The sequence below is a fragment of the Pipistrellus hanaki genome, assembly GCF_964339955.1.
Source record: "Pipistrellus hanaki genome assembly, chromosome: 5".
NCBI lineage: Eukaryota > Metazoa > Chordata > Mammalia > Chiroptera > Vespertilionidae > Pipistrellus > Pipistrellus hanaki.
Window position 1 is genome coordinate 27675776 of NC_140507.1, and position 15431 is coordinate 27691206.

A 15431-nucleotide genomic window follows, 5' to 3' on the forward strand; every position below is an offset into this window, starting at 1 on the left:
CGGAGGCTAAGCAACTTGACTCTTCTTGTTGCCCGGCAAGTCAGCACCAAACTGGTAAAGAAAGGGCATGCCTTAGGGACAGAGGCTCCCGCCTGGATCTCTAAGCAGCTACACTTCACCCACTGGCATTGGAAGAATGCTAACGTAGGAAAGAAGAAAGGGTGGAACAGAAAGATCTAAAGAAAGAGTGAAGCACACAGCTTCTTTCCGAAAATGAACGTTCAATTGAGGCATTGGGGGAAATAACACCTTCTAGGGCAAAAGAGAAGTTCTGCTGGTAGGATAATTTTACAAAAGCAGTTATTTTTAAGATGCAGAAGTTATCTAAGTCTTGGAAATCTGAATTCTGACGACTAAATCGCAATTTCTCCATCTTTTTAAAAAAAGATTCCAGGTCAAGTCTCCCATCATGACTTCTCCCCACTTCCCAAAGCCTACAAACCAGTCTAGACAAGTCCCTGCCTATTCCATCAAGCATTCTCAGCAAGCTAGAATGTATTAACAGTTCACTTCAATCTCTTAGAAGTGAGAGTGATAGTTGAGAAGAGACAGAGACTAAATCAAGACTGCCAGAAACAACCCAGGCCTTAACAGAAACCCAGGCCATCGGATATGATTGCTGTGGCCACACGGGACCTACAGACCAGATACTGCCCTGGAAGGGCAAAGGCCCAGCCATGCCATAGGAAGGGGCTGGAACAGAGTTAGGTGGCCTTCTCCTTGCTTCCTCTTTTCCTTTCTTTGTGGTGATGGGAAGAAGACACTGTAATACACAAGGTTGCTTGGGAAAATGGATTATTCTAATAAAACTTTATTTTTTCAAACACGGCCACAGAGGCAGGACCTCATGTTTAACACACACACAGACTTATGGATTTTTTTTTAATATAAAACAAAATTTACGAAAAATTTTTTTTCCACTTTTTGTATTTGTAATCCCATTAGCACAGGGACTTTGGCAGCAGGTGGGAGTGAAGGGCAGCTAAAGCTGCCACTGGGCAGTCACCGGGCACAGGAGGAGAGCACCAGCCTGGGAGTGGCTTCACTCACACACGCAGGAATACTCACCTACTGGTCAGCCACACCACACACACAACACAGATGCAGATGTCTACCCAGCGCCAACCACAGCCCCGTAGAGATGCGCTCCACTCTGGGTAAGCCCAATATGTGAAAATCCAAATAGTCAAACAGCTAAAGTAGAGGGAGGTTGCTTGCTTGCTTTACAAAAGCAGCAATCACAGGCTGCTTTTAAATGGTCAGCAGTCCAAATGCATCAAAGGTCAGAGGGTGAGGGGAAAAAGGTCCCATCAGTAAAGAGGGAAAGAAAGAGATGAAGCCCTTCAACCCTGCCTCAGTTACCCACATGTGCTTGCATCCACTTAGAGTGAGAGAGGCAGGTGGTGTACAGCCTAGGCAATCTGATAAGGAGAAAAGGCCAGCTCAGACTCAATGTGAAAAGCCCTCTCCAGCCCCCATACTAACTCTATCTAGGGGACGGGGGGTGGGCCTGAGGAAAAGATCATTGGCTGAGGTCACAGCACTTAAAAGAGCCTGCAGTACCCCCAAACAGAATCCTTTGCAGAGCCAGTGGTGCTTATGGATTATAAGCCTGGTTCCAGAGCTACTTAGGAAAAAGAAAAACTTGGAAATAACTCCTTCCGACTTCTTGAACAAGCCCACTGTCCCATTGAAAACTCGAGATCCTGGGGACATCATGATGCTCTACTATTAAGGAGCAACTGCTTTCCTTCCCTAAGGCTACGCAAACACACCTTTACACCTTTCCTCACGTACACTCCCAAGCACACACACACACTCGCACACAATTTCTCCGAGGAGGCTGAATGACCCCCCCACCCTGGCCAAATTCTAAGACACAAGTGCCCTTTGAAGCAAAGAGGCTAGTGAAATTCCCCGAGCTGGGGTCAGCAGACCCCTTCCTTCCCTGCCCGGTGCTTTCTCATCGGCAGGGATACTCACACTCAGGGCCGCCATGGGAAGGGTCTGCTCTGGGCTGTCCCTCCCGCCACCAGCTCTGTTTATCTTGTCCCGGCCAGTGTCTCGGCATGGTCGAGCTTCCTGGAGCGAGATTTCCGGCTGGCCTGAATGGGAGCCCTCCACTCATCCCCATTCCCAGGCTGGGCCCCTAGTCTTGGAGCCTCGACACTTGTTAGTAGCCATAAGAGAGTCAGTCTGTGTGGCCCCAGGAAGTAGTAGCCTCTCAGTTTTAGTTCTCCTCAATCAGATTTAAGTCCAGGTCCCCAAAGTCCTGCTGGCACAGTGTCCGCTTACTCAGCGCCTGGCGCCCCCACCGCACAGACCCCTCCTCCTCCTCTTCGCTTTCACTCAGCACCTGGGAGGCACCCGCAACGGGGCTGCAGGAAGCAGAGAGGGGTGGGGGGCTACAGGCCATGAACCACGGTGGAGAGATGCTGCTGCCTTCCCGGGCTGTTTCTTGGAGACAGGCACCTCCTGAGTATGGTTTCTGTCAAATAAACAACAAAGTTAAGAAGGCAAAGGAGAGAATAACATCCCAGAGCACCCTGGCCCAAGCTGTATTTCAAAGGTCCTGTCCCTTAGTTACTCTCTAAGGCAGGAATCCTAGGCTTTAGGGTGAGGTTTATGAACTCACTGGTAAAATTTGGAAAATTCAGTGACCATGTAACATTTCTTTGAGGAGAGATCTCAGTTTCCATCAGAAGATTAAAGACTCATTTATGGGCAGAAATATCATGTCTATTTCACTACTGTAATGCCAGGGCTTATACTGTCAAGGTCAGGTACATAGTAGGTATCAAAAAAAAAAAAAAAAAAAAAATACCTGCTAACTGGTTAGATGGATGACTGTCAATAAGTATGTAAGTTTGCAAAGAGGTTTGTGACCCAGTGGTATAGCAGGAGTATGAAAAAGTGGGCAAGTGTTTAAGACAACTGCACTCATACTGGGAGGTCAAAAACATATGCTGAACAGATGAACGTTGCAGCAGCCTGTTTTTAGCTCTCCCAGACCCAAAGCAGTGAAGGGCAAGTGGCAAAACCATCCTTGAGCACAAGGAGGGCTGGGGCACCGATGACGGCACTCTGTGGCTTGTGCATTCTAGGAATGGAGGGAAAGTGCCTCCAGCAAAACAATCTGGGAATCCCTACTGGCACGTTTAATAAGGCTCTCCCATTCCCGTTCCTCTGGAACCCCCAGGACATGGCACCTCAGGATTCAGTGCTAAAACGGGACAGTGCTGGGCAAACTGGGATGGTAGGTCACTCCAGTGAAAGCTCAGATATAAAGGAACTCCAGGGGAGGCCCTGCCAGGAAGGCATGGAACTAGGGCAGTGAAAGAGAACACAGTCCCTCTGCTCCCATCCAACCATTCTAGCTTCTTTAATCCGGCGGGTCCCACCTGATTCATCTTGTCGAAGTCCAAGGAAGGCCTCAGCCGCCGGGGGTCCTCCTCATGGCGCCGCTTCACTCCAGCTTTTCGGGCATCCAGATCACAAGGCTGTGAGCGGCTTCGAGGAAGGTTGCGGAGACCTCGGGGTCGCCAGGGCAGCTCTGGGGAGGATGCGGGGGAGCTCCGGGCAGAGGGCAAGAAGCGGCTTGCCTGTGGGCCCAGGCTGGGTGATAGGGAAAAGCGGCGTTGGGGTGGGCAAGGGGATAGGGATTCAGCATCACTTTCCCAGGAGCCATTTTGGGGGGAGGCAGCACAGGGCTGAGAGGAATCTTGGGTCAGGGCCAGGCTGAAGAAAGGTGGACTGCTGGGTCTGTGGGCTGGGGCACATTGAGAAGAGGCACTGGGAGCTTGGAGGAACCTGAGGCTGGAGACCCGCTTTGGAGGGCTCTGGTGAGGCACCTGCGGCCCACCCCCTCCACCACTGCCTCGGTGCTTGATGGGAGTCCACAGCTTGGAGGGGGCAGGCCGCCACACTGGCTGCCAGCGAGACAGGTCCACGGGCACCGAGAGTGAACGGCAGTGCCTCTTGGGTGGAGGGGTGGGGGGCACAGGAAGCTTCTCTGGGTCGGGGGGCTCAGGGCTTAGAACTTGGGAGAGGGGCTGCTCCGGTGGGGAGCTTCCCCGGCTGGGTGGTCTGAGGTGCAGGCTCAAGCCTGACGGGTGGTAGCTGAGGTTGAGGCCGTCTTGAAACTCGGCACAGGAACAGTGGGGCAAGCCCCTCCAGGAAGCACCTTCTGGAAGGCATTCATCATAAAAATGATATTAATGATAGCCAATATATTTTTAAGAGCTTACTATGTCCCCATAATGTAATCAACATTTTCTGTGGTTTCCAAAAAAACGTATTATTATGCCCATTTCACAGATAAGAGAAGTCCAGTAACTTGCCCAAAGTCATGTAGCAATCAAATGATCAAAACAGGATTCAAACCCTGATCTGTCTAAGATTAGGTCTTTTAACAGTTATGCTATTCTGCCTCCATTATGACAAAACACATGAAATTGGAAATACACTCTCATACAGCGCCTTGCCACTCCCTCTCAAAGGTAAAACAATGGAAACGTTGTGTCAGTGTGCCCTGCTCATCCCTCACTCCACTCAACCTACTGCCCAGCTGGCCTATCCTCTCCTTCCTTAGCCTTTCCCCTTTCCAAGTCTCAGCAGCACCAAAATAGGAGTTAGGGTTGCCAAGGAGTAAGAGGTAAGCAAACAGGTAAGAGATCACTTTTATTGCTAGGGAGGGCAAACAAGATGCAAAAGGCCTTTGGTAGTGGAACCATGCTTGGGAAACCCTAAGACTTTATGCAGCTTGTGTGCCTGCGTCTGGTCACCCAAATACGCTGACTCCTTTCCCACAGACCTGCTCTGAAATCCAAACAGATTGGGGAACCGAGGGGTGGAAGAGAAAATGGACTAAAATGAATGGTCCTCACTGAATTCTAACCAAAACTCTATGACTTCTGGAGGCAGCTCATTAAGAGACAAAGGGTCGACATCTTTTATGTTGTGGGTAACAGACAGTTAAGAATGTTACAGCATATAGAGATAGTGTGTGGGGAAACAAGACAACTGGGAAGGATTCTATGGACTCTGCTCTGGTGCAGTGGTTGTGCCCGGAGGAGTCTGGGGGGAAATGGTTACCTTGACATTCCAAAGATATGTGATGGTAGGTGCAACAAGACAACAAACAAAAACAAATAAAAAGACAAACACTAAAAAAGATATATATATATATATATATATATATATATATATATATGCCTACTCCCAAGCTCCTCTGGCTAGCTGACTGCATCCTGCAGAAGCTAGATATTTGGAACAACTGATAAGTATACGAAGTCATAATGATCATTGAGAAAACCCACACTTAACATTTTCAGTCAACAGTTCTGCCCCCTACTAACCTCCCTGAGGGCAGGGACCCTGTCTCCTATTCTGCACTTGGAACATAATACCTGGCTCACAGCAAGCATTTAATAAATCAGAGAAAGAAATTAAATGAAGGTGCTTTTGCCAACTGACTTCCCTTGCCAGGTATACTAGGAAAAAAAAAAAAAAGAAAAAAGCTGCACAGCAGCCTAGCATCATGGGTTAAAGTTCTGGTTGTACAATAGTGATACCTGCCCCCATGATCACAGACCCTTTGATGGAATAATTTATAATTTATACCTCAGATACACATTCACCTGTGTAAAATGACAGACATATGTACCAGGCTATTCATTATGGTTTTGTCTGGAAATAACCTAATCCACATTAATAAGAGACTGGTTAAATAAACTATGGTACACCCCTACAGTGCAATAATGTAAAACAAGGAAATGTTCAACATTAGTAATGATATATGAAACAGAGACAAGTGCTCATCTCAGAAGGTGACCCTGACAAGAATGTTGTGGAGGTAGGCTACCTAGTCCTGGTCACTGGAAACCAAAGAAATATGTGGATGGAAGCATGGACATACACACATCTATGCAAACACACAATACCTTACCAGGCACAAGCTGGAAAGGGTTCCCACAGTTGGAGATGTCTGCATGATCAGGCAAAGGCTAAGAGAGAGACAATATCCATCATGATTCAGGTTCAGGACACAGATTTCCAAGCCCTGTTCAGCTCACCCCTGCAATTCCTGGGCTAGAGGGATGTTAGGGACTCTTTTTTTTTTAAAAAAATATGTCTTTATTGATTTCTGAGAAGGGAGAGGGATAGAAACATCAACGATGAGAATCAATCATTGACTGTCTGCCTCTTGCACGCCCCACACTGGGAATCAAACCTGCAACTCAGGCATATGCCTTTGACTGGAATCGAACCTAGGACCTATCAATCCCCACTCTATCCACTGAGCTAAACCAGCCAGGGCTGGGGACTCTTTAAGTGTTCTCTTCTTTCTTCCCAAAGTTAGTAAAATAATGCACAACTTTCAATATTTCAAACCCTTCTCCACCCAAGTTTTACTGTTCCTTCTCTATCAGTGGAAAAATCCCTGCTTTCTTCCTTTTGGGATGGGTTTCTTGAGTTTTTAGTGGACTCTTCCAGGAGAAGCACCATGACTCATATGGCATAGGACAAGGGTGAAGTAGTAGCAACAAACAGCCTCTGTAAAAGGGGGGCAGGGGTCGTGGAGAAGCAGGAAGACTGGGCTTTTACCAGACTGATGCTGAAGCGTGTGCATTTTAGCTCATCCAGAGTCTGTTTCTGTAGCTGCTCGGTGATCAGGGTTATCATGATTCTCCCCGGGATCTGACTTGAACACTTTGGAGCAAATGATGGATATCTTTCCTGTTGTTCTTCCAGACCTCACTCGTGAGCCGTCTTCTGCCACTGCAGCACCATTCTAGCACCATGGGGACTTCCCTCTCCAGTCATGCCTGCTGAGTCTGCCAATTACAGAGGGACCGGCCCCAAGTGATATTAGAGATATACCTGGTCTGGGGATGGAAAATGCATGGCACACATACCACAGCATCCCTATGCCAGGCCTCTGGCAGACATCATTAATTGATCACAGCTTTTTCCTGGTAAGCCTAAACATAGCCTCAGACACATTATAAGCTTGGCAGTCCAGATACCTAGTAAAATGAACTGGAGTTGGCAAGCAAATTGAAACCTATTTGCCACTGCTAACCTGGTTCATGCTCTGCTGTCTACCCAGAATACAAGCACCACTTAGGAAACAGCTAAGGTGAGAAAGAGGAATGACCAAATGGTTATTTCCATCCTGATTAGCCCAGTATTTTATTTATCAGAAGCAGAGAGGTACCCTTTACCTAGACTACAGAAATAATAATAGGGAGCAGGAACAGCAGTGGTTGGAATGATTTTCTGCTTCAGACAAGAGTCAATGAGGTTTGTAGTTCTCCCTTAGCCTGACCGGCTGATGTAATTTTCCAACAGATACTGTATATATTCTCTTATAAAATGAAAATATAAGGAAATGGTACCAGACTACTCTGTGACTTTATTCAACCAAGTTTTTAGCCTGTTCTGACTCAAAAACCATCAATACAATTAATCAGGACTCTTTCTCAGGTCAATTTGGTAAAAACAAACCAATTCTATCAGATAACAGGCTTTAAGCCCACATAATTACCTGAGGGGGTCTTACTCCAGGGAGGAGGGGAAGTTAACCTAGTGTCTTCATACTATTCTGCCTATTCCCAGAAGTGACTAGCAGGCTGACTGCTCACCAGAGGGTATCTGTAGCATTTGCTAAGTAAAGTGAATAAACTATTTAGAAATCTCAATCCTGACCCTATTTGCTGTGGCAGTTTTGGCAAATCACTTAACTTTAGTCTCAATTTACCCATGTAAAATGGGCCGAATAATCCTAACCTGTCGCATACAACATAACAGACAACACCAAAATGCAAGAAGCATACCATCTGGCCTGTACAAACCAGGAGTCCACATAGGCTGTTTCTCATCCCTCCGGTTTGTTGCTCGACAAAGCCTCAGGCTGCCACAAGTGGTGATAACATTAAGAGGAAGGCAACCAGATTTATCTCTTTGATTAGATGCCAACTTCCATCACCTCAATGACACCCAAAAGGGCTCTTTTCTGTGACCTTGGGGGCAAGATCACTTTCTACTTTTACAAAAAAAAGAAGGGATCACCTCTACCCCATTCCTTCCTCAGAGGGAGGCATGCCACAAGGAAAAGCAAAGAAACACACGTGGACATACTTGGGAGCTTTTTGGAAGAAAGGTGTGGGAACAGTCAATTATCAGTGCAGTTAAGTATCATTTTCATGCATAATTATTACAACCCTGAATGCAGTTCCAGCTTCTTGAGAGCTCTCTTCAGCTACTTCCCCTCCTATGTTCTTGTGGGAGAAGCTAAAGCTTCTATCACTTCTGCTCTTGGTTTCTTAACTCTACCCTCAAAGATCAACCAGAGAGGAAACCTAACTGCAGGCGTTTACCCCAGAGGCCCTGGGCTCCAGGCTGACAACAGGCTGACCAGCCATGAGGAGCAGCGTTTGAAGCAAAACTCTTTCAAGCTTTTCATGAGGCATTTGGCCAAACAGCAAACTCCCAGTCCTCTCTGGGATCAAGTGAAGAGAGTGATTTCGTGGTGGTTTTTTTCTCTTTTTTTTCCTTCTGCGTTTTAATTGTTAGGATGTGGCCACACACGGCGGTAATTGGAACAATGCAACTACCACCACGCAACTGATACTCTCAGCCCGAGTTTCCTAAAACAGGCCAGGCTGAGAGGGGGAACAGAACGGAAGCCATAAGGAATCAAACCAGGACACAAAAGAAGGCAAACCAGCTCCGCGAGGGGCCTCCTCTGTCTCGGGCAGACGAAGAAAAAAAAGTGTAAGCAGCCCTCTCTTGCCGCCTTCCTTTCCCTTCCATTTTGTATTATCTGAGGGGCAGAGGCTACCCTGAACGTTCACCAAACAAGTTAAAACTTCTCAGCTTGGCTGGCACGGGGCTCAGCCCTGCAAGGAGCAGCAGGCCGCTAGGCCCTCCCCACAATCCCACCAGGCCCAACTCGACCCAGGCTCTCCCTCCACCATCGGCCCCCTAAAATGAAGCTTGGACCCTCACCCCCACCCCCCATTGGATGGCAGTGACCCCTGACACTCGGGTTCCAGGGATGCTGAGGTTGTGCTGAAGCCTGGAGAACCTAGCATCCAGTCAGGCTAATGGGGAGGAGAAGTCACCGATCCTCTGGGGACCTTCCCTCAGGTCCCAGCCCCAAACCTCTTGGGGAGCCTGAAGGAAAACAGGAGGAAGCAGGGAGGTGCAGGAACAGGTAAGTGGGGGTCTGAGGGCTCTTCCCCCGTGTGGCTCTGGTGGAGAGAAGGGTGACAAGTGGGGCGAACCCCTCCCCCTCCGCCCCCTCCCCCCCCCCCCCCCCGATGAAGAAGCAAGAGGCTAGGCCCCCCTCCAATTTTCAACCTCCCCCTCGCTGCCCTGCCTGTCCCCGCGGGGTGGGGCACAGGTCGTCCGCGGGCCCCTGTGGGGGCGCCAGGGCTCGCTCAGGAGGGGGCTTGTCGCTCCTCTCTTCCCAATTAGCTTCCATCGTCGGGCCGCGGAGGCGAACTCGGGACGCAGGGGATGGAAAGGGTCCGGGACTCAGCGCCCCGCCACCCCTCCCCCACCGGGTCCCCTGCTCTCCCCGCGGAGGCGGCCGGCGAGGCCCTGCCGCGCGGGCGGCCGGGCTGGGGGAAGGGAGAGAGGGGAAGAGGGAGGGCCGGCCGGGGAGCCCGCCCCGAGGCCCGAGCGCCACCTGCCCTCCTCCGCCACCTACCGCGGCGCCTCCGGCTCCCAGGGCCGCGCCGGAGCAGCTCTGAGCGCTCCGTTCACCCCACGGTGTCCTTAAAAGGCGCCAGCGCGAACCAACGGGCCTCCCGGGCGGGCGGGGGCGCCTCTCCCGCCCACGGAGCGCCCCCGAGCGGTCCGCGGGGGCTCGGGACTCGCGTCGCTTCTCTCTCTGAGTCTTTCTTAGGCGGTGCCGTCAGGAGGGAGGCCGGTTCTTTGATTTAAGGATGAGGGCGGTTTCCTCCCGATGGAGTCACCCCCCTCCAAAATCCTGCAGCAGGTGGACCGGCCCAGTTGGAGGCACCTCTCGAAAGCCGCGGGGGAGGCCGCGTCAGGCGAAGGTAAACAAAGCTACCGCTCCCGCCCTCCGTGTCCACCTCGGGCCAAGGACAGCCTTCTCATCGGCTCGGGCCGCTTGATGAGAATTAGTCAAGGTCCCTCTCACCTGTTCTCCTCTCCCACCTCCTACCGCCGCCGCTCTGAAGGAATCCCATCCCCCCCAGCAGAGGACCCGTCCGCGGCGCGAAGGCTTCTGGGAAGTGTAGTCCAAGCGCCGATTAGGGCCTGCTCTAAGTCCCAGGAACCCCCCCTTCCAGCGGCCAGATCGACTCGAACCGTGTAAACTCAGGACTTTACTACAGTTGGGGGCTGTTCCCGTTTGGTTCTGTGATGAGCCCTCACCCAAAAACTTTATAAAAGCTGAGGAGGGCCCAGGGCCAATCACTCCTTTTCCTCCCTCTAACGCACCGCCCCCCCCTCAACAGGATGAGGTAATGGGATTGTGATTATGACATCATAGGCGGCTCAGTAACCCGCGTGGGAGGGAGGGGGGGGCAGAAGGGCGGAGGGGTACGGTAGTTCCACCTGGACCACTTTCCTTAAGATTGGGAGGGAGGAAAAAGGCAGATGGGGAAAAGATGGTGATGGTGCTATATAGTTCCTCTTCAGGTAGAGTTAAACCACCTTTTATTAAACCACCACCACTGCCACCACAGCCAAAGTTTAAGTCGTTTTTGAAGACAATGTAGACGGCAATAGATGAAGAGGTTGGGGAATAGGAAGATGGTTTCTGGTTCTTATGTAAATTTTGAGTCTCATCAGTCAAAGAAGGTTTTAGAGAGAGACAGGGGGAAAACATGGAAAAGGAGTGGTTTTAAACAATGTCTTTGTGTTGTGATCTCTTTGTAGGGCAGAATTTTAGATTTCTTTTGTAATCGATGGGAAAGTAACAGTCGTGCAATTAAATCCTCACTACTACATTTAGCAACAGGTCCCCTGAAAGGTATCTTTTCCCTAAATAATGTGTACCTCACTCAAATCTGGGACAGATAACTAGCTGTGATCAGTTAGAAAGTAGAACCAGTGGTGGGATCTTCACAGCGCCTGGGAAGGGAGGAGTCAGAGCCACCTAGTCTGCAAACTGAAAAAGAAGAGGAAAAGTTAGGTACTTAGTAAGAAAATGGGGTCAAGGGAAGATATACCTCACGTTTCCTTTGCCCTGCCCATTTCCCCCTGGCAAAAGAACTGGCAGAGGCCTGAAGTTACAGGAGATATGGTTTCCAATAATTAGTGTTGTGGCACACTTATGTGCCAGGCACCATGCTACATACTTTAAATATGTATTCCCATTTTTGCTTACAATCATCAAGTGGAAAAACATCTTATCTGACCTGAAATGGCTGGAGAGGTTAAGGGACTTCCCATGTGGTAGACAAAAGTGGTATTTTAAAAAGCAGTCTGAGGCTCTAAAGCCCTTGATTTTCATCACTAGATAGATCCCCCTTTTTATCATTAGCCATACTTACTAAAGTTAAATAATTGAATATAAGAAGTTTAGTTAACATTGGCTTGTTTGAAAACACTGAGAGTTAAAAAATAACAAATCCTGCAAGTTAGATTTCAAGCTTCACTTTAAAAGAAGATTACACCTCTTTCATCAAGTATAAAATAGCCCCCCAATGCAGCCCATTACAAACTATAATTAAATATCCTTATGCCACTTTTAGTTCTCATGTTTGTTTGTTTGTTTTTTACTCATGTCATTGTATTTTTTCTTGCTACCCCATTTTCCTTTTTTGTTCTTCGACTCTTAGCTTGAACCTCATCTTAATTGTGACCTCATAGACCAAACCCCATTCTCTGACCCTACTCTAGTGGGTTTCAGCAGAAGATACTACCTGGGCTCCCTGCAGATTCTCTTAGGGTTCCAGGGTCTGGAGCCAGTCATCCAGGAGGCCATCCAAAGGGGTGGAATCCATTGGTTCTAAGAGAGGAGTTTCCATTCCCTGCCTATGAAGGCAGCAAAGTCAGAGGAGCATGCACCTCATTCCAACTCTCCCTTTTTAGCCAGTGAAAGTTAAATCTCTGCAAAATGGGAGAGATTTTTAATTTCTTCCTAGAGTCCACCACTCTAGGAAGAAATCAAGAATAGTGCACATACCCCTCAGCCCCCCGGCCCTGCAGAGGCTGGCTGGGGGGGTCCCAGGAATGCAGTGCTTTTCTCCATTGCCGGATCTGGGCATCCCAGGAGCGGCGGCTATACCTCCTGTTTTTGTTTGGAGTTTGAGGATGAAGTCCTGGCTGTCGTTGTGCCCTGGCAACAACAGTTATGCGTCAGACTGAGATCGAGGTGTAGGGGGCACGGCTCACTGCTTATCACGGTGAATCAGGAGACTTATTAGGGATTCTCTGAGAATTAGGTATGATCCATGCCCTCAGTCCAGAAAAAAATCTTCAAGCCAGATTAAACATCATACTTCCTAACTCCCCAATATTCTTTCTTCTGGGAAGGTTAAATTAGATATTCCAATTCCCTCAGAAGTCAAGATAGGGAATAAAAGTCAGTATTTGGCATCCCTTTCAAACACACTCTATCTTTCATATAGTTAGTTGAATGTGTGCATGTAAACTTTTATGTAATTAGGTAAATACATTTCAGTTAGCCAAGTCAGCTGGCGGCATGAGATAAAAATGGAAAGAAAAAACTTCATAAGCAAACATGAATAGAGGGTTTTGTTTTTTTAAAGATAGGCTTTAAGAAGGTCTTCTGGACTAAGTATGACTTAACCTTGGGGCTAGGTTGGAGGAGAATTTGTTTTAGTAATACTTAAGTTTGTGAGAGCACTCAGATTCTAGTATATTTCCAACACCTGACATTGAACTAAAGCCACTTGACTACCCACAACTACACTCACTTGGGGACCTGCTGCAGAAAACACTGGTAACCAGGTGTGCGCTTGCCATAATCTATCTGCTTTTGCCGCCGTTGTAGGACAATTTCATCTGTTTCTACCTCCCACCTGTGGGGAAGTATATGGTGGCCACATGAAGTGTCATCATAATTATCAAAGCAGAAAACTCATCCCACGCTCCCCTAATCCCCAGTGTGATTTTCAAACTCACCTGGCCTGGCACAGCTCTGTGCTGATTCCCACACTCACCATTTCTACTCTGCAGGGTAAAGACTCTTCACACTGCTCCTTTCTGGGGAAACAAATTCTACAAATGAAAAGGGTATTTTAGGACAATCCCCAACTGACTATACTGCACCTCTAAGCCACTACTATAACCAAGATGCTAACACTAGATAAAGGTTGTTTTTCAAAGATAAAGGTTGCATTTCTAATTTGTTTCCCGAAGTGTAGACTGCAAGCCATCTGTCTACATAACACCCAGGGACCCTGATAATTCCTGGGCCCCATTCTAGACCTGTTGGATCATCATTTTAGGGGCCTGTATTTTAAATTGCTTCCAAGTTTATTTTTATTTTTTATTATGCAGAAAAGTAAAGAGAATACCATCATGTTTTGTTACTCAAAGTATGGTCCCTGTACCACCTGCATCAGCATCAGCTAGAACAGTGGTCGTCAAACTCATTAGTCAGTAGAGCGCAATATCAATAGTACAATGATTGAAATTTCTTTTGAGAGCCAAATTTTTAAAACTTAAGCTTCTCTTAACGCCACTTCTTCAAAATCGACTCGCCCAAGCTGTGGCATTTTGTGGAAGAGCCACACTCAAGGGGCCAAAGAGCCACATGTGGCTTGCGAGCACAGTTTGCCGACCACGGAGCTAGAAGTAGAGAATTTTGGGCCTCAACCCAGACCTACTGAATCAGAATCTACAGTTTAACAAGATCCCCAGGTGATTTGTATACAGATTAAACTTTGAGAGCACTGATATAATGGATCCCCAGTTACCCATCACCCAACACTCATGGCCAATTTTGTTTCATCCAGATCCACCACCACTCCCACAGGAGTATTTAAAAACAAGTCCCCAGCCGAAACCGGTTTGGCTCAGTGGATAGAGCGTCGGCCTGGGAACTGAAAGGTCCCGGGTTCGATTCCTGTCAAGGGCATGTACCTTGATTGCGGGCACATCTCCAGTAGGGGGTGTATAAGAGGCAGCTAATAGATGATTCTCTCTCATCAATGTTTCTAACTCTCTACCCCTCTCTCTTCCTCTCTGTAAAAAATCAATAAAATATGTTTTTTAAAAAAAACACAAAAAAAACAAGTCCCCAAAATTAAGAATAAATTCTTGCTGGGTGGGTAAGGCTCAGTGGTTGAGCATGGACCTGTGAAGCAAAAGGTCCTCTGTTGGATTCTGGGTCAGGCACATGCGCTGGTTGCAGGCTCAATTCCCAGTAGGGGGCGTGCTGTTTGTCATTGATGTTTCTTTCCCCGCTCCCTTCTCTCTAAAATCAATTAAAAAAAATAAAAAATATATGTATATTAAAATCTCTCTCATCTTTGAGGTTTCTATCCTCCCTCTCTAAAATCAATAAAATATTTATTAAAAATTAGATTATTTTAATATCACCTAATTAATGTTCCAAGTTCCATAAGCAACCAAATTTTGAGATCTTTTGAATTGTGACAAGAATTATGCCAAGCCCTAACCGGTTTGGCTCAGTGGAGCGTCAGCCAGCAGACTCAAGGGTCCCAGGTTCGATTCCGGTCAAGAGCATGTACCTCGGTTGCAGGCACATTACCCAGTGGGGCGTGTGCAGGAGGCAGCTGATGGATTTCTAACTCTCTATCCCTCTCCCTTCCTTTCTGTAAAAAATCAATAAAAATACAATTTCTTAAAAAGAATTATGCCAAGAACTAAATCAACTCCCCTGCTTTCCCTGAAAAGGAATTTCCTTTACTCACGTAATTTAGCGTCTTAGAGATGCTGCGGGCTAATCGGGAGATCTTACTAGGAAAGCTCTTGGGAGGGGCCAATGGCTCTTAGCATCAAATACACACACCTGCTTCGCCCCGGCATCTGCCACACTCGCGGCAAATGCTCCATCTCCAGCGGAAGGGTAGCAGGCTGAGAGGGGGAAAGTCCTTATAATATACGGGAAAGAAGCAAGGAAAAAGAAACGTCTAAAACACCTCCTTAGCCAAACTAATTCCTCCAAGTATTAAGGACTGGACATCACAAGCGCTAGCGAGGTGCAATTTAAATCTCCCGGGGTCCGAGGGGCGGGGCGAAGGGAAATTTCAGGAAGGGCGAGGCGATTGGCTGCAGGTAAAGCCAATGGTACGCCAGACTCGTGAGGGGCGGGGCTTACTAAGCAGCTGCCGAATGCTGGTGGGCCAATCGGCATCCTGCTCTGGTTGTGGGGCGGGGCAAATTGGGTTCCTACCAGCGCAAGCTCACGCCCCCGGGTGATGTACGAGCCAAATGATTGGCTGATAAGGTTCTGG

General features: G+C 48.1%; 2 protein-coding genes across 6 annotated transcripts; both read right to left on the reverse strand.

Moving 5' to 3' along the window:
- Nucleotides 1-795: 795 nt before the first annotated feature.
- On the reverse strand, nt 796-9971 carry FAM53C (family with sequence similarity 53 member C). The gene is made up of 5 exons (XM_084884662.1): nt 9719-9971; nt 6607-6836; nt 5948-6005; nt 3402-4186; nt 796-2488 (listed from the first exon to the last, which is right to left on the reverse strand). The coding sequence occupies exons 2-5, from the start codon at nt 6682-6684 to the stop codon at nt 2231-2233; spliced, it is 1179 nt and encodes a 392-aa protein (XP_084740788.1). The 5' UTR covers nt 6685-6836; nt 9719-9971; the 3' UTR covers nt 796-2230.
- A 717-nt stretch (nt 9972-10688) lies between these two features.
- On the reverse strand, nt 10689-15179 carry LOC311623020 (oocyte-specific histone RNA stem-loop-binding protein 2-like). 5 transcript variants are annotated; one of them, XR_014795087.1, is made up of 6 exons: nt 14889-15179; nt 13132-13212; nt 12924-13028; nt 12170-12322; nt 11907-12018; nt 10689-11149 (listed from the first exon to the last, which is right to left on the reverse strand). XR_014795087.1 is itself a non-coding variant. In XM_084884663.1 (6 exons), exons 1-5 carry the CDS (start codon nt 15028-15030, stop codon nt 11928-11930), a joined length of 489 nt encoding a protein of 162 aa, XP_084740789.1. In that variant the 5' UTR covers nt 15031-15179; the 3' UTR covers nt 10689-11149; nt 11907-11927. The 5 variants fall into 5 exon arrangements, 1 of the variants encoding a protein (XP_084740789.1); XR_014795089.1 differs by having other exon boundaries at nt 13132-13227; XM_084884663.1 differs by having other exon boundaries at nt 13132-13227; nt 14987-15179.
- Nucleotides 15180-15431: the final 252 nt, after the last annotated feature.